The 18,727-nt window shown below is 39.6% G+C and overlaps 1 protein-coding gene across 2 annotated transcripts in view; it reads right to left on the bottom strand.

Moving 5' to 3' along the window:
- The window catches only part of AMBRA1 (autophagy and beclin 1 regulator 1), a 157,490-nt gene extending 140,901 nt beyond the window's left edge, over positions 1–16,589 (bottom strand). For both annotated transcript variants that reach the window (XM_033148786.1, XM_033148795.1), the window contains exons 1-6: positions 16,509–16,589; positions 7,212–7,459; positions 6,677–6,735; positions 5,175–5,358; positions 4,090–4,262; positions 1,417–1,483 (exon numbers count right to left, since the gene is read on the bottom strand). In XM_033148786.1, coding sequence (XP_033004677.1) covers positions 1,417–1,483; positions 4,090–4,262; positions 5,175–5,358; positions 6,677–6,735; positions 7,212–7,346 — 618 coding nt within the window. In that variant the 5' untranslated portion in view covers positions 7,347–7,459; positions 16,509–16,589. The remainder of the gene's footprint in view (positions 1–1,416; positions 1,484–4,089; positions 4,263–5,174; positions 5,359–6,676; positions 6,736–7,211; positions 7,460–16,508) is intronic.
- Between the last annotated feature and the right edge of the window lie 2,138 nt (positions 16,590–18,727).

Below are 18,727 nucleotides of genomic sequence, written 5' to 3'. Positions count from 1 at the left end.
GATCAATTACCTTGTGTCAAAATAAGATGATGCAAAAACAGGATGCACTTTGCCACAAACAAAGCACAGACTCTGCCCTTGGGCAGGACAAAGTTACTGAGAGACTCTCTATTACTATTATTTTTAACTACTCAGATCCAGGAAAGAAACACAAAAGTAACTCATGTTGTTACAGTTAACTCCAACAATGGCAATTCTGCCAAAGGTGGACCACAACTTCATTTTATACAAAGAGCAGGTAGCCTTTTTTTGGCCTGAGGGTCACATTCACCCTCAGTCAACCCTCCTGGAACCATATACCTGCATAGCTGTCAACCTTTCCCTTTTTTGCGGGAAATTCCCTTATTATAGCATTGGGAAACAGCAGGGAGGGTTGACAGCTATGTATATAGCAGTGGGGAACAGCAGGGAGGGTTGACAGCTATGTACCTGTAGTGTATATGCACATGTGCATGCATACACACAGAGAGACAAAGACAGAGACAGAGAGAGAGAGAGAGAGATCTCCCTCCTCAATTGCTCTGTGCAGATCAGCTGAGGATACCCTGTCTCTGCTCCAATGATCAAGCTCATGATCAGGGAGAAAATGATTTATATCCCCATTCAGGGACTGGATCTGCCTACCTCAGAGCTATGCCTATTTTTTCTTTTTTCTTTTTTTAAAAAAAAAACTGCCACCAAAATTGGTGGGGGTGCTGTTGGCAGTACAAGAGCCAGGCTGCCAGCTCATGAGCCTGGGAGACACCACACTCCAATACCGTCTATATGATTTTAAAAAAAACAACCCTGCTTTTACTGCAAACTGAACCAAAAAGATGCCAAGAGGCTGCTTGAGATCTGCATGGGGGGGAGTAGCTGAAAGAGTTAAATTGATCGCCTCAAGGAATATGTCACAAGTTAAATGTATAGGACATGACCTTGGACAATATGACCTAGTCAACCATCAGTACCATAAGGTACACCCTCCAGATTCTCTCTGAACAAGCAATAGGTCTTACACAGTTCATAGAGGTGAAGTGCTAATGCAGCTCATAAACTTCATCACAGACAAGAAGGCTTTGGGCTGACCAGTATGGATAGCTACAACAACAAAGCAATCAGCAGCACAGCAAGGCAAAGTATTCTTGAAACTTTCCAAACTTTGGGTATGAATAAAAAATTATTCTGTAGTACTATATCCCAGCCCTTTTTTCTTTTCTTAGGAAGCAGAGACCAAATTACCACATGGTTTTCTATTCAGGTGTCACCAGATTCATACATACTTAGATTTAACCTTCTACATCAAATACACCTAGACCATTCATATTCAGTCAGTTTAAAAACAGCAAATATCCACTGTCTATTTAATAAGACACAGAATTCTAACCGAGGAAACACCAGTTATATGTCTAATAACTGAATAAAACAGTTACTTACCTGTTGATTGGAAGGGTTAACAATTGCTGTGAGTAAATAATGCCCAAGAGGATCGAACCGAACTAGTCTGAAACGAAGAAGAAAGGTTTAATTTTAACAGAACAAATAGTACTATCAAGAAGGACTTCTTGCATTTCTGTAGTGTGCCACAATGTAAAGAAACACCAAGTTTCAGATTCACAAATAACAGGTAGTGGGAGATGTTCATCCATCCCTGAAGTGTACCCAATTCCCACAATGGCCAAACACTGCCATGCATGTGAATGAGGAAACACAACTTAGCAAAATGAACATTCAAATAACAGGAACCGCTAAGGAAGAAGACTGCATGGTAGATTGAGGAAGCTGAATGGCCACAGAAGCATGTGAGCCTGCCATGTTTCAGACTCCATGGTATATTGTTTTTAGAAAGAAAAGAAAACAACTGACTGGTTTTATATGCCCATATCTGAGCAAGAAATCTGAAGAGAAGGCTAAGAAAACAGGAACTTGAGCACCGTACCCAAAGGCCCAAACAGCAAGTTCTCTGCACATTGCTTTGTTCAATTCTTTTTCATGAATTCCAATTCAAGAGTAAACTCTTCCAAGTCCAAAAAAAAGAACGACCTCTAAAATGAAGTTTTATACATATTACAAAATTTCAAGAAAAGAAAATTTTACTACCCAAGATATAAACTTGCTTTAGGGTGCTTTAGCTTAATTATTTAAGCTAAATATATTTATTTAGCCCGATATATTGTCATTATAATCTCATGTTTCCTATATATAGTGTTGAGTATATTAGCAAATAATTAACCTTCCATTAGCTTTCCAAGACAGCCCTGAGGTCTATGGATAAAGGTTGGTATACAAATTTAAGTAAACAAACAAACAAACAAATTACTTCCTTACTTCATGGCTACCTTTTACTCCTAACTGCCATTTCTCACTACCAAAACTTCAAAACAGATATGACAATTAGCTTCTCTTCCTCTAATGAGTCATTAATCTATTTTTCTTCCTCCTCAACAAAGGCTAAGCAACACTATACTTTATAGTGGGGAAATCCAGCATTAACCTTACTTGGACTGCCTAGAACATGTCCTTTGTTAAGACAACCCACAGTAGCAGCCTCCAAAAGAGCAACCACATGTTCACCTGTCTGCATCATTTTACACTCCCTCATAAGCCCCTCTCTCTAATAGTACACAGCTGCTTCTAGCCATCTTCAGATATTTTCTGTTAATTTTATAGGCCGCATGACCAAGTCACACAATGCAATTTGACACTGTCTGCCTGAGAGTTGGGCTAAGCTAGCTCTGACTACCAAGAGATCCTAAAATAGTAGTAACAACTGGAAAATGCCTTCCCATGTCTGGATTTTAAACAGATATTCATGCTCTGGTATACATTCTAACAATAAGTACCGCAATCTCTGTCCTACATGATTCTAAGTAAAACGTTCAAATCCTATATTACTGCCCAATTGCTTGGTAACAGTACTAATGAAATGCTAGTCGTATGAAAAATGTACCTACACAATGAAAAACTGTAACAGGTGAGACTGTAAAAAATGACAATTACTCTGCTCAAGTAAAACTCTGGATAACTAGTCTCTTGCCGCTCCATAATAAATGCATGGTAATAGCAACTACCAGGGATATTCTATGGCAGGTTTTGTAAATAGTGCCAAATTGGGTGTAATTAACCCCACAAGTTTGTCCCACTATTTGTCTGGAAAAATATTTGCTTTTGTCCATCATGCGTATACCCCAAGCCTTCCTATAACAAGAGCACATGGCAGCTAAAAACACAAAATATGTTTAGTATACATTAAAAGAATAAAACCATCAATTAAAACCATATCAAATCACAGCAGCAGAATACTCTGATACTTGTCCTGTAACATCAGAGTTAGCTTATACAATTTTCCTTATAGATTATTGTAATACATATGTGGTGCTGCCTTTGAAGGCTTTCTGAAAACTGCCATCAGTACAGAATATGGCTGAAAGAGTACTAACTAGGATTGTATTACACAAGGACTTCATCATCTTCACTGACTCCCAGTCCAATTCCAGTTCCAATTCAATTCCAGGTTCTGACTTTTAAAGCCCTTCATAAGCTTGGGACCACAGTATCCAAAGGATCATCTTTTCCCATATGTAACCAACAATGACCTCTTATCATTGTGTGCCCCTATAAGCTAAAGAAAGGTGGGTGGCCAGGATAGTGGCCCCTTGCTTGTGAAATGCTTTTCAAAATCGGTGAAGATGTTTTTATACCCACAGGCCTTTAAAATCTTATCTTTTATCCCTATTTTTTAAGGTGGTATTTCTATGGTCATAATTATCTGTTTTGAGCTTATTATTTTAATGCTACTTAGAATTAGAAACACAGTAAGCAGATAAATAAATATGATCTGAGGCAGTCTATAGGGCCATGCCTACTAGACTTGAGCAGTTAAACCACACTGTGTGCCTTCAAGACCATACTTTCATCTTCTGGTTTACCAGTGAACCCTGGGGTGCAATTAAGAGTTTTCCAAGCTGTCTCCAGTGTCATAGGGTTTTGTTTTTTTCCATTTCTGGCTAAAACTATGCCCCAAGCAATTACCTTGAGGATTTCTCCTAAAGATTGCTCCCTCTTATCTTCCTCTTCAACTAGATACACTCATGCAGAAGGATTACTCACCGGACTCTCTCCATTTCACTGGCTGTTTTCACAACTGCAAAAGGCTCCCGGCGACTCCAATCCCAGAAGTGGATCTCATTGGCTGTTGCAATTAGCAGGAGCTGGGCCGTTGGATGGAAAGCCAAAGATGCTATGGCATTGTTGCTATCTGTAAACCAGCTCTCACTTCCACCCTGGGAACAAACCAATCTATGGTCAATGGTATTGAAACACAGTAATTCCAAACAGGATCCCATATACGCTATATGGTGACCTAGATTTATACCACAAGCATCATTGCATGTGCTTCCATTTTATATCACCCCCAACTGCATAGACAAATTTTAAAGACCTTCGTCTCACTAATTATAGGAAAATCATTATATAATGTTTGTATAGGCTGTCTGAGACTCACTGAATGTTCCAGAGTAATTAAATGAATTTGATTATGTAGAAACATTTCAGCCCTTCAACATTAGTATGGATAAAGGTCATGACACATTACAGTACTATTTAGAGAAAGCATTTTTCAATTCTCGAAACCTACAGTAATCTTTCACTGAAATGTTTGCAGAAATTATAGGTCATCCAAAGGCTTTATCATTAACTAGCAAAGATATCTGCTACAGCCTGCCAATAAGGCTCTCAACTGGCAGAGTTGGCATTTCATGATCAGAAAATAAAACAAATCCATAAAAGTAAGGTAAACAGGTGATATTTGGAGGTACAGTCCTCGGGTTGCGATCGCTGCAGGTTGCGTGTTTTCAGGTTACGGATGTGCTGAACCCGGAAGTACCGGTACGGGTTACTTCCGAGTTTCGGTGCTCGCGCATGCGCAGAAGCAGTAGATCACACTTTGCGCATGCACAGAAGCGCCGAATTGCATCACGCGCATGCGCACAGCTGCGGTTTACGGACGCTGCAGGTTGCGAACGTGCCTCCCGCACGGATCACGTTCGCAACCCGAGCATCCACTGTATTTGGGTTTATCCCTATTACCAGAGTAATATGAGAAAATGCCATAGTGAAGAAAGTCCCACACCAGTGTGGTAATGCATGGATTAGCCTGGCATAGAGTGAGGTGAAGAGCATTGAAAGGAACTTACGTGCAAATCCCAGATTCTAACCTCTCCATCAAGGCACCCTGAAGCAATAAGCCCTGGAATGGTAGGATGAAAGGTTACACACCATGGTGTGCGTCGATGCCCAACTAGAGAGTGAACACATTTGCCCGTTTTGACCTCAGTGATGTAAATATTGTGATTCACATGAGTAGAAGCCATAAGGGTCCTGGGGAAATTAAAAAGCAACATAAAAGAAGGGGAGGGAGGGTGGAAAGAGAATGTTGTTTAGCAAGCAATTTTGGATGTAGAAACAGAGGAGAGAAAAACATGAACCTGTACAGATATGCCTCATTGGCTGTCAAACCCAACACCCAACCACTAAGACATCACGGCTCCAAGACCAACTTTCTAAAAATAAGTCAATGATACTTCAATCTAACCAGCCTCACAGCACACATACTTGAGTTTCAGAAAGCTTACGTAAGATTGTTAAAAGTTAATAATTATATTTCCAAGATTAAGAGAATAGTAAGAGAATAGTTACTAGTTAATAATTAAAGTACATTTTTGTAATTCTAATAAAGTAAATACTCCAAAAAGACTTAACCATTATTCAAGAATATTAGAGTAGTAAACTCAGCTATATTTTTTAACTGGTCAAATGCTCATAAAATGATAGGTTCTCCAAATTGTGCTTTCTACCTTAATATCTACACCATACCATCCCAACAGGGTGAGTCACTCCCAATTTTCAAACATCACTTCTTTCTGATATGCACTGCAACAATCTTGCTTGTGGTACATTTGGACAGTGGCCAGGCCCTAAGCTCTCTTGTATATAAAAGCCAATTCCTGGTTCTCGTCTGTCACATTCTAGAAAAAAGGTAATCAATGTAATGCTCTCCAAATGTTCCTGGACTCCAAACTACCATTAGTCTCAACCAGCACAGCTGATAATCAGGGATAATAGTAACAACCTCAAGGATACCATGTTGATTACCCCTGCTCTGGGGTGACCAATTAAAACAAAATATGAGGTGGCTATGCAAACAGGGATGGAATAAGTTTTCATTGGCTCTGCCTTGCTTACTGTTCTATGAAACAAAAAGCAAGCGGACTACAATGACATTTGAGAGGGTGGAGGAGCAAAAGCTGTATTCACTAAAGGAAAAATGATACTACCACAGTAGGGACAAAACCTTGCCAGGGCTCTCAAGGACTTAGCACCTTCCCTGTAGGGTCGCTGAACCAACCAACAGAACAAGCATTTCACCAGTTTATATGAACATCTCCTGCTACCAAGTTCTTTGCTCTACATTCTGTCATTATCACAGTTAAAAAGAGTATTCCATGTACACAAGTAGTTTCAAATAATCAAAAGAGTGATCAGCACTTGGTATAGCGAAGATGGAAGACTCTATGGAAGCTCTCACAGGTATGCTGAGGAACATTTCTCTTCACAAATCTTCCTAACAGATAGAATAATTAAAAGGGAACAGAAAATAAATAAAAAGAGAACAAAAAATATATACATAGATGTGTACCTGTCTGGACTGAATGCCAGCAGAAAGGTGGAGCGTGGACTGTCTGGCAGCTCAACCTTCTGAAAGTCAAAAGAACACAAAACATTTTCTGAGCTCAAAGTATCAGTGAAGTATACCAGTACCCCTCCCTCTCATGAAGTCTGACAGAAGAAATGATATTTCTGCACAATTGTTCCAGAAGTATCAAAGAGTTATAAAAATTTTAAAAGGTTCTATCCATTTATTCAGAATCTGGCACATACCAGATAAAAATATTTAATTCAAACTCAGAAACCTAAAAAGTGTATATAACTCAAATTACCCACAGGCAGAAGTGTCATACACAGCCTGAAGCTCCATGGTTAACAACTTGCTTTGTATGCCTAACTATCTCAGATCACTGCATGTCCAGGTAGGACTGGGTAAGACCCACATAGGGAACCCTTACGTATTGTCAGTGTAGACAATGCTGAGCTAGATGAACCAATGTTCTGATTTTGTGCAAGGCAACTTCCTAAGTGCAGTTGACTTGTGATTGCATCATAAAGAGCTTTACCTTGCCCTCCCATTTCATCCAACGGGTTTTGTCTTCTACCAACTCCTGCAGAAGACGCTGTGCTCCCAAAGCTTGTGTGCCCCGTTCTCGGCCCCAAAGGATTCGAACAGCATTCTTCTCTGGTACAACCTTCATGGCTTTTACTGTCTCAGTGCAGGGGAATGAGTCACCGAAGAGACACCAGATCACAAGTGCAAAAAATCTACACAAGTGCCATCCACTCCTTGCAAGGCTGTCCTCATGGAAATCTAGATAGTGAAGATATATTTCAAGGAACCCAGGTCAGAAGTTTCCAAGAGGTCAATACAAATTGGTATCTCTCTCTGTAATTGTTAACATTCCATCCCCACCAAAGTAGCATTACTGTACTATTATCATCATCAAATTCTCAAGAGAGACCACTGTAATTGCAGCACATTCAATACAGGTCTTCCTCAGGCTGCAGAATGATGGGTCCAGGTCCAGCATTTTCATGCCAAATCTAACACATAGTAGATGGCCTGCAAAGTCTTACAAGAAAAACTTTGTGTGGTTGGAGATTTAACAAACAGCAAGTCACTCTCTTATTAGCTATGGTTCACTGAACACCTGATTCATGTTCACTTCACTACATGGATACTCTTGTCAAGCTTTTTTAAATAACTCTTCATAATAATTGATTTGTGGCAATTTCATTTTCAAATGTATTTTCCATTACATTTGTATTTAGAATAAAAATATTTTCCTGTCAAGAGTATTTTTTAAAAAGCTTTAAAAAAATATCTTTGAGCAAGATAGAACATAAACGGATTACGTTTACTGCTGCTAAATCACTTCCTGTCATCACAGAACTCGCCATATGAGTTATGTCACAGGCAGAATTAAGTGACCTAACCCAAATCACATAGCAAATACACCACCGAGGTTGGATCTGAATATATTTCCAGGTCAAGCACACTATCAACTGGATTTACGAAAGCTGGTCTCATCAAATACTATAAACTAACAAAGCATAATATGAAACTAGGGAGTTCTCATTACAAATTTTACTTTATTGAGAATAACTTCCAGACTGCTGACCCAAGACAACAGCTGCTTACCAAGATGGATATTTTTAATCAATTGCAAGAAAAGAAACTTTCCTTACTAAGGAAAGTTAACGGAGAGTTCTCAAGAGAATTTTCTTGAGGAATTGCTTTGCTCACCAGTGTAATAAATCAAGTTTACATAAAGTTAATGTGTATATTTGATTAACTTTCATAATCCATTCTGAGTGCAATCTGAGAGTGGTGTTTTTCTTTCTTTCTTTATGACTGGCCCCAGGGGTGATGGTGCTCTGAATGGCGGAACACCTAGGCTTAATTTGTTTCAAACACTGATGTTTTTAATTTTTAAAAGAATTACACAACTGTATGATCACATGGGTAAAGCCAGTCATCTTTAAGATTTAATCTAACTAAACCTTTTACAAAGAAAATACGAATACCATTATACAGAAGACTAATGTGTTCATTCTACCCTCAACCATTTACAACTGCACTTCATCATGTCGTGTTTCCATTCCTTGTGCAAATTGGGAACAGAGAAAACTCCCCCTTCACACTTGATCCATAAGAGGAAGTTGGAGTCACTCACACTTTCTCTTTCCACTTCAAAAGCAAATACACATACATCAACCCCTTTGGGAATCTGATCTGGCATGAGAGTGTGCCCTGGACATTCCAAGGGATATCCCATCACTATTATACATTGGTTTCACTCATCAATATTCTGAAAGAATGCTAGATATCTACCTGGTGATGTTTATCAGATTTTGGAAAAGGGTTTCTACTGCTTTCAACTCCAGGTACATACCGAACAGTTCTAGCAATCATGTGAAAGCCTGTTTAATCAAGAGCAGAATAAATGAATGCAGATGCCAGTTGCCAACCAAAACACCAGAGACCTCCTCTGAGGAAGAAGCATGGGATGTCATGGAGCACCCCAGTGCTTCATACTTTATTTTATTTTTTATTAAAGATTTTCTTGATTTACAAAGGTAGTGTATTGTCTTTCTCGTATTTTTTCCATGTAACATTTTTACAAATCAATTTCGTTTGTTGAGACATTAGGAAGAAAAGGGGGAAAGAGGTGAGTGGGATGGGGAGATGGGTGGGGTGACGATGTTTCCATTTTACAGAATATATGTAGGGTTTGGTGTCAGCATTGTTTGTGCAGGTTCTCTGTTGTTCACTTGTGCTCCTTTGGTGGTGAGAGAGGTCGGGGTTGGCGTAGAGTGTGATTGTTCATTTGTGGTTGGCTGTGGTGGTCTTTGGTTTCCTGTGTGAGTGGGGTGGGTGAGTGTTTTTGGTCAGATTAGCCATATTGATTTGTATGCTGTCAGTAGATTTTTGTCATTGTCTTGTTGGGCTGTGTGTGTGAGATGAGATGAAGGGGAGCCATACCGGGGTGAAGGCGTCTTCTTCTGCTTGTCCCCATGTCAGTTTCAGCTTACTGGTTAGTTTTTCTACTAGGGCTGTTTCCCACACTACTTGGTACCATTGGTCCATGCTTACTCCTGACAGGTCTCTCCTGTGTCTGGTTATGATGTTTCTGGCTGCTGAGAGTAGGTGGGTTATGAGTTCTTTGTGGTGTAAGTGGGCATTGTTGTCTTGGAAGATGTGATTTCTAGCACTTGCTTGGTTATCTTACATATTTCTCGTATGGTTGTTGTCCAGAATAGTTGGATTTTGGGGCACTCCCACCACATGTGGAGGTATGTGCCTGTGGAGGTGCATCCTCTCCAGCATTTTGGTGAAGTTCCTGGGCGTATTAGCGCTAATTTTCTTGGCATTAGGAACCACCTGTAGGTTAGTCTCAGGGTGAGTTCTTTTCTTTCATTGATATGGATTTAAAGGGGGGTTTAGACCACATTCCAGTCCATTGGGTGGGGTTGATTTCATATCCTATGTCATCCTCCCATTGTTTTTTGATTGCATCTAGGGAGTTTGTGGGATTTTTGAGTAGTATTTTGTATATTGCGCATACCATCCCTTTGCCGTGTCCCTTTGTCGTTAGGATGAGGTTTTCGAAGGTTGTCGGGGGTCTAGTTGCTGCTGATTTTACTGCTGGATTGTTTAAGAGGGCATGTAATTGGTGTAATTGGTGTTGTGCTAACCAGGGCATTTGGGTGTCTTCTAGCTTGTCCTGTATTTCTTGTGTTGACAAAGGTTTGTTATTTTTATAAAAGTCTATTAGGCTCTTCAGTCAAAGAGTCGGACACGACTGAACGACTGAACAACAACAACAACATTAGGCTTGCAGTTGTGGGTGTATAATTTATTGAGGTTTTTTGTTATTTGTACCCCTAGATACCTGAACTTGGTGTGACAGAGTTTTACCTTGGTGATATTAGTGAGTTCTCTCTGGATGTGAGGAGGGGTGTTGAAGCACACGGCTTCTGATTTTGCAAAATTTGCTTGTAGGCCCGACACCGTTGCAGATGTGTTGAGTTCTCTGATTAGGGAGGTTGCTGTGTTTAAGGGGTCTGGCATTGTGGCCATTAGGTCATCTGCAAAGAGCCCTAATTTATAGGTTCTGCCTTTTATTTCCATTCCCTTGATGTCTGTGGCTGCTCAGATTCGGATTGCTAGGGGTTCCAGAGCCTACTTCATACTTAACACTTGGAAGAACATGAAAAAATCCAAAGTGCCTCAGCTAATGAATATCTTGCCTGGAACCCAAAATAATCCATCCAACCACATAATGAGCCCTGCCTTGATCTCTACGTAAGGTCCATTTGATGCCTTTATTGACATACTTTTGGCATCAAGTAAACACGTAGAAGAAGAGTTTGGATTTGATATCCCGCTTTTCACTACCCGAAGGAGTCTCAAAGCGGCTAACATTCTCCTTTCCCTTCCTCCCCCACAACAAACACTCTGTGAGGTGAGTGGGGCTGAGAGACTTCAGAGAAGTGTGACTAGCCCAAGGTCACCCAGCAGCTGCATGTGGAGGAGTGTAGACACGAACCCGGTTCCCCAGATTACGAGTCTACCGCTCTTAACCACTACACCACACGTAACTTTTCCACCAGGCTTTTGATGGTGCAAATCAAAGCTCCCACACACCTGGGAACAATTTCTAGTCACCAATGGTGACTAGGTAATACAAATTAAGGATAAGTTAACAGAAGCACATGGAAGACCATAAGACTCCAATTCATATCATGCATGTTTCCAATGCTCTTCATGTGCAACTTAATCAATCAGCCCACATTTATTTAGTGAACAAAGGTAGTAAAGGGGAAATCAATGTTGCTGTAAACCAAGAGTATCACAAAGCATACAATGAATCAGAACTATAGCAACAAAAGGTTTAGGGAGCCACCAAACACACAAAGTATCATCTACAGCTGTGGTAACCAAGATGGTTCCCACCATATGTTGTGGTCTACAACTGCCATTAGTCCCAGCTAGCATGTCCAAAGGTGAGAAACAATGGGAGTTGCAGTTCACAACATGTGGAGAGCACCACATTGGCTATCCCTATTTCAAAACTTAAATCCTATGTCTTTCTACTTCATTTGTTTCATATAAACCATGAACTTGTTCAACACAGAAAGAGCAAGGCCAACATTAAATCTGAACAGTCAACAAAAAACACTGGCATGGGTTGCATGGCTGCAATTCTAACCACATTTAATAGGAAGTATGAGTCATTGAGGGTAATGAGGCTTACCTCTCAGTAAATGTGTTTAGAATTGTGTTGCATATGTCTCATACATCCGTATCTCAGAGCACACTGCAGTATCCCTATTAGTATCAGGTCAAAAGTGGCAGTTTACACAAAGTTAAATCCAAGACACTGGTCACAATACAGCATTCATCAGCTATATAAATAGCTATAAAGGGGAAAAAACCAGAACAAGGATGACTTGGCAAGGCAGTATTGCACTGAGAAATTGCTAACCTCCATGCTCCCTGACAGCATTTACTGTACCCAATAAATCCTTGCTGTAAAAATCAAAAGCTGCCCCACAAGGTGCCAAATTCCTACTGGAAAGCTGTCCTTTTATTCTTATAGCCACTTTTAGAACACAGGGAGAAGTAACCTATGAAACAGACCAAATGTCCCCTAATAACAGAGAATAAATCATCACATTACAAGAGAGAGTGAAGATCCCTATCCATATTTACTATTATTTAGAACACTTCAATCCCCATTCTATATTCCCAAGATGATCCCTGAGATGCTCTCAAAGTGGCTTACAGAAATAAAAACTACACAGTATCTGCATGGAACCAGAATTATTTAGGCAGCATTTTCTGCTTGCATCCTTGCTCTTCCATGGTGTCATACCAGGAACAGCCCTCACTAAAATCTTGAGGCAAAGGAGCATGGCCGAGCAGCTGGCTCTTATTCATTCCATGATGGAAGCAGTATTTTCTTGCTGGCAGTTGCCAGGCAGCAGGTCCTTTGAGGCACAGTAGTAGAGGCAAGCAGCTGGAACTCACTCAGCCCCATGATGAAGGCCAGTTGTCCCCTGCTAGCAGTTGGTACTTTCAAGGCAACTGTGCCCACCAAGGTCCTCTAAAGTTAAATAAGGGGCTGAGCACCTCAATTTCACTCAACCAAATGGAAGAAACTTCAAATTTTAAACAATAAAATTCCAGCAACATTTCATTGTCCTGCCATGCATAACATAATTCCCTTATCAGAACAGGCTTTTTGCCATAACTCTATAATGCGGTGAAGTTCATTTGTTATTTTGAAGCTATAACCCATTGTTTTAAGGTCCACAGCAGCAGGCCAGTATTAGGATAAACTACCAATAGCCAAAACACATCCCAGTAGTTTCACACAAATTGCAACAGCATCTGCTTTCTTGTTTTCCTCAAAGACTTCTTACAACATTCTGTGAGCAACTGGATTAGCTAATGAAAGCAAATCACATTTAGAGTCCTATAGCCCTTCAGTAATAAAAGTACAAGAGAAAAAGAACATGAACAGGAAATGGTTCTAGAGATAGTAAGCAGAAGGTAACCATTAATTTACAGTGATGAACAGAGGTGTGCACCTCAAAACTCTGAACCAGACCTTTTTCTTATTAACCAACATTAGATCTGGTCTAGCCCAAATTTTCAAAAACCAAGTATTACAGGGACACTGGGGGGGGGGGGTTGGGGGGGGAGATGTGGTAACACTTTTGCCTCTCTGGTAACTCTTGCCTATTTTGCTATATTTTAAATACCTTGTAAGTTGCTTACTTTGGTTAGTAGGTGGGGTGTAAATACTCCAAATGAATGAATGAATTGTAACCTGCAAAAGCATCTGAACAGTGAAATTCTGCATTAATGGCATTTTGTATGAAAAAAATTAGCAGAGTTTCAAAGAAATGCAAATCTAAAAGTATACAGTGGTACCTCTGGTTAAGTACTTAATTCGTTCCAGAGGTCTGTTCTTAACCTGAAACCGTTCTTAACCTGAGGTACCACTTTAACTAATGAGGCCTCCTCCTGCTGCTGCTGCCATGCGATTTCTGTTCTCATCCTGAGGTAAAGTTCTTAACCCGAGGTATTACTTCCGGGTTAGCGGAGTCTGTAACCCTAAGTGTTTGTAACCCGAGGTACCACTGTACTGAGAAAAGTTCCAGGACCAACTACTATTGCTTAGTGGATGACCCAAGGTACAGCTGCTGCACTTGGATCCTCCCTCTCTGCCCCTGCTCAGCAACAAGTCCTAGAGTCCTGGGGAAGAGAATAAGCATGAAACCAGACAGAGGACCAATCACTTGCCAGCCATGAGAATGAGATGCCATTCTATTATTTGTTTGTTTGTTTGTTTGTTTGTCATCATTCCTCCAAAGGAGCTCAGGGTGATGTACAAACATATATCCAACATAACAAAAACAGTAAAAACGTACCACTAAAACAATATTAACTCATTAAAACACTGGTTCCAGAACTGTTGCCAAAGGTTAAACATTTAAACTACAAAAGCCTTGATGAATAAAAATGTCTTTAATTGATGTCTGAAAACCAAAGTGGGGGCGATAGGCATACCTATGGGGGGTAATTCTAGAATTTGGGTCCCACTATGGAGAAGGCCCTTCTACAGATCCGTGCTCCCCAAATCCTGATGGGAGACTGCAATAGCCTCCCATTGCTAATCTTAAGGATCAAGTTGACAGGTAATGGAGGTTTGGGTCCTAAGTTGTTTAAGACTTTGCAAACCATTATTAATAACTTGAGTTAGGCCCAGTGGCACACAAACCACCAGTGCAGTTTTTAGGATTGGTTATACATGATTCCATCTTGCTGTCCTAGATATAAACATGGGAGCTGCATTCTGCAGGATGAAAGGAAAGAATGAAGTAATGAAAACTGTTCTGGAAGAAGTTGTAGTACTGCATGTAGAACAGCACATGTTGCAAGGGGCAGAAGCAGCCCTAATGCAATTATACTCCATTATTTTATATAAGCCACCTTGAAAATACTTCTGGATCGAAAGGTGGAATAGAAACTATTTTTTAATAAACTGTTCACAGCACTGTGAATAGGCAGCAAAATGGCAGATATCGGTATGTATGTGCACACAAGTGTTCAAATACCCTAATATACTTTATTAGTAACATCTGAGGAAATTTTGGCGGCTCCTCTCACACAGGTGCCTAGCCTCTGTCATCCATGTTTTTGTAACATATTTGGATTACTGCCATGAACTCTACACAGGACTGCCTCGTTTCAAAGATGCAAATGATGCAAGAGCCAACCGTTCACCTTACGATGGGTACACCTTATAAAGAACATATTATGCTGGTGTTATCAGCTGCACTATCTGCCTATTTGCTTCCAGGCCCAATTTAAAGTGCTGGTTCTCAATTGTAAAGCAGTGAACAGCTTGGATCCTACATACCAGTGAAAGTTCCTTCCTCCATATATACTTCCCTATCTATACTTTCCCAACCTGCTGGGGAGACTCTGTTCCATGCCCCTTCTTGCACACATGTGAAATAGAAAGGCATGGATCCAGGTCTTCACTGTACCATTCAGTCTATGGGATACCCTTCTAACAATAGTCTTCTATGGCCCATGCGTTGATGACTATTCACAGGCAGTGATTATTTAAGAAGGTGCTTCTGATGGGCTAAAATAGCAGCAGCTGTAGATCTGTTCTTGAGCTATTTTACTTTTAGCAGCTGCTTTACATGTCTTTAATATCTTGTTACATTGGTTGGTTTTAACCATGTTTTATTATAGTTTCTGAATTGTGGACACTACTTCAGTTGAAGCAGATGCTAGAGATGAGTGAACAATAAAACAATCAAAGCCTCTGGCACAGTGGGAGTTAGGTTAGTTCCAGTACCACTTCTTGCAAGTGCCTCAACTCTAGAGAAAGAGGGAGGAAAGTCATATTCCCACATATGGGAATGTGTTTTCCAAAGGCCTTTGTATTAAAAAGCTGGAGGGCTGCAACTAATTGTCCCATTTCAGTTCATACAATCCATGCATCTGTATCCATGTAATAAACACCAGGTCATAACAGACAAGTTTTATTTCTGTGGAACCACATGCAACGTCTCTGCTGTGGTTTGGCACTCTCATTTTGAGAAACAATTTCCTATCAAACTGTGAAGTACAATAAGTCTTCTCTTATCAGCTAGGTGCAGACCTGGTCAATTTTGAGTTCTCCAAGAGAAAATCAATGTTGCAATAGCGAAGCTAGTTTTAAAATGTGCCCAGATGTTCCTGGTGTGGATGCACATTCACATCATTATAGTCTGAAATGTCATCTTCTCCTCAGCCAAAACTCAGGGGAAACTTGGTCTTACCATTTGCTATAGAAGTTTGCTGAATCACTAGGATTTGGTAATGTTACTAAACTCCCCACACACACACACACAAAATAATTTTCTCCCCTACTCCTCAAATAAGTTTTTCAACATTTGAAGAACTGATTCTGCTTTATTTATTTATTTTTAATAGGGACTATACAAGTTGAATGAGTTATATATAGTACTTTTTTTAAAAGGGAGGAAAGTGCTTAAAGTCAGGCTCAAGCCAACAGAAAAAACACGAAAAACAAAAAACAATGCATCTCTTTTTAAGTCTCAACGCTGATGCTCACATGGTTAAAAAGGGAGAATCTTTTTTTTAAAAATCTACAAAGAATGAATGCAGAAAAATCCGGCTCCTGTACTGAAAGGGGATACTTACCATGGAGTTTCTCAAGCCTAAAATTTCTGTTAACTGAATGTCAATTGATGAGACTGTCCAGTTGTTTACAATGCAACTCAGTACATAAAAGATCAAAGAATAGTTCTAAGATTTTTCTTACCAAAACAAAGGAAAAGTATATCCACAGATGATAGAACTTGGCAGGTTTGGAACTAGTGCATTCCTGAATGACAATCTGAAGAAGACATGAAGGGGGGCGGTGAGTAAGTTTGGGTTATACTTCAGTGGCAAAAATGATGAAGACAAAATGAAAAAGAGGTAATAAAAATATCATTCTAGTAAGCTCACTTTTAATAGCACTTTGCTGAGTTGGGTTAAGGAAACAGAACACAGACTGGAACTTGTCAACTCAAAGAACATTCTGAGACAAGGTCTTGTGAAAACTATATATTATACAACATAATATACACATTACATTGTTAGACTGCAGTAATACTACACAATGGCCCAGTTCACACATCACCCTAAACCATATTTTAAACTAATGATGTTGTAATGTGAATGAGTAATGTGCTGGTGCACACTGTTCAGAAGTGTCCACAGCATCCATCCCCACTCCTGCTGCATTGAAAATGAAACAAGACAGAGCTTAGCTTGTTGTGTTGTCCAAACCCGGGTTCACAGTTTGCTTCTCTCCAAACCAAAGTGGAAACCAAAGTTGTTCTTGGCTTTATTTACCATTCATGGTTTGTTTGAAGAGAAATAACCATAAGCTCAGGTTCAAATATGACAAAACAGACTCCCGCTGATTTTATCTGCAACATGGCAGAAATGGGAAAAGAGCACTGTGGGATTTTTTTGTGCAGCACAAACCAGCACATGCAGCCATTGTTTGTTTTAAAATACGGCTTAAGGGCACTCAAACTGCACTAGTGTGGCAGTTTATTTATTGGGGTCAAATCCAAAAAAACAACTTCAATAACTTCAATCCTAAAAAAAGGCTCAACAACTTTGGTGGGCCCTCACACATGTTCACTTCATCAAATCCGGCCCTCTTTGAAAAAAGTTTCGGCTGTATAAGTAGAAAAACCCTAAACAAGGCACTCCAAAATACTGTCCCCTCTGCAAAAGGGGCCTCTCATAAGTACTAAGTCAAGAGCACTATAGTGCTATTTGACAATTTCACATTAAATAAAACTTTCCATGACCTTACCTGAAGAAGTGTGCAAGCACACGAAAGCTCATACCAAGAACAAACTTAGTTGGTCTCTAAGGTGCTACTGGAAGGAATTTTTGATTTTTTTTCCGACTAAGGCAGTGCAACACGGCTACCTATCTGTAACTGTTTCCATTACCTTTTTTGTAATGATTTTTTTGCTCATCCTTTTGAATGTATCTATACACCTGCCTATGTTTCAAAGCTAAGATTATAATACTGTAGATATCTTTAATTTTTTTAATTTATTTTTTAAGAACCCAGTCTTTTTAGCCATTCAGTCTTACTGGAGCTTCACCAAGCAACATTCCAATCCTCTGTAAGGTTACTCAGAAGTAAATCCTACTGAATTCAGTGGCACTTCCCTCAATATTTCAGCCTTAAAGGAAGCTCAACATACGTTTTCTCACCCAAATTCCCTTAGAAGGACAGCTATATAGCCACCCTTCAAAAATTTCAATCCTCTAGCTTTTACAACTGTGCATATACTATGCATTTGCTTTACAGGGGGACTAGCAACACCAGTAGCTTCCACTATTCATCAATGTGTTTTAATCTATTTTTAATGTGGTATGCCACCTTGGGACCATCTAATGAAAAGGTAGATTATTAAATCTAATAAATAATCATCATCATCATCATCATCATCAATTACTTTATCAGTTTTGGACCTAAAATATTTGCTCTGCTGGTTCTTCCTGTGCCTATTGCTTGGTTTTATCATACAGAACCATTTGTGTGTTTTAGGGTATATCACCAAATAATTTTAGTGGTGACAATAGCAAGTTTATTTTTTAAAAAAATAATTGGATGAAGTAGTTATCCATTCAGATCTGCAAGTACAACACAAATGGGAGTGACAGTAAATATGTTGGATGAAAAGCAAAACAACTCCAGATAGTCTCAAAATGAAGAACTGAGGAGTTAACAATGAAGTAAAAATGTAAAATGTATATACGAGGCCCATCCAATACACAATTATAAAAGCAGATGTGCCAATTCTCAATAACACTTCTGAGAAAAATGTAAACAAATGAAATGAGCAATGAAGGCAATGATGCAGCTCCAAAGTGCAATGCCATCCTGAGATCTGTACCTGCATGAGATTTGTATCAAGTAGTTCTTGCTGTACTTCTCAATGCTGAGCAAATAAGTTTCATTCA

The sequence above is a fragment of the Lacerta agilis genome, chromosome 1, assembly GCF_009819535.1.
Source record: "Lacerta agilis isolate rLacAgi1 chromosome 1, rLacAgi1.pri, whole genome shotgun sequence".
Lineage (NCBI taxonomy): Eukaryota > Metazoa > Chordata > Lepidosauria > Squamata > Lacertidae > Lacerta > Lacerta agilis.
The sequence above is the reverse complement of the archived record's forward strand: the minus strand, read 5'-3'. Positions and strand labels throughout refer to the sequence as shown.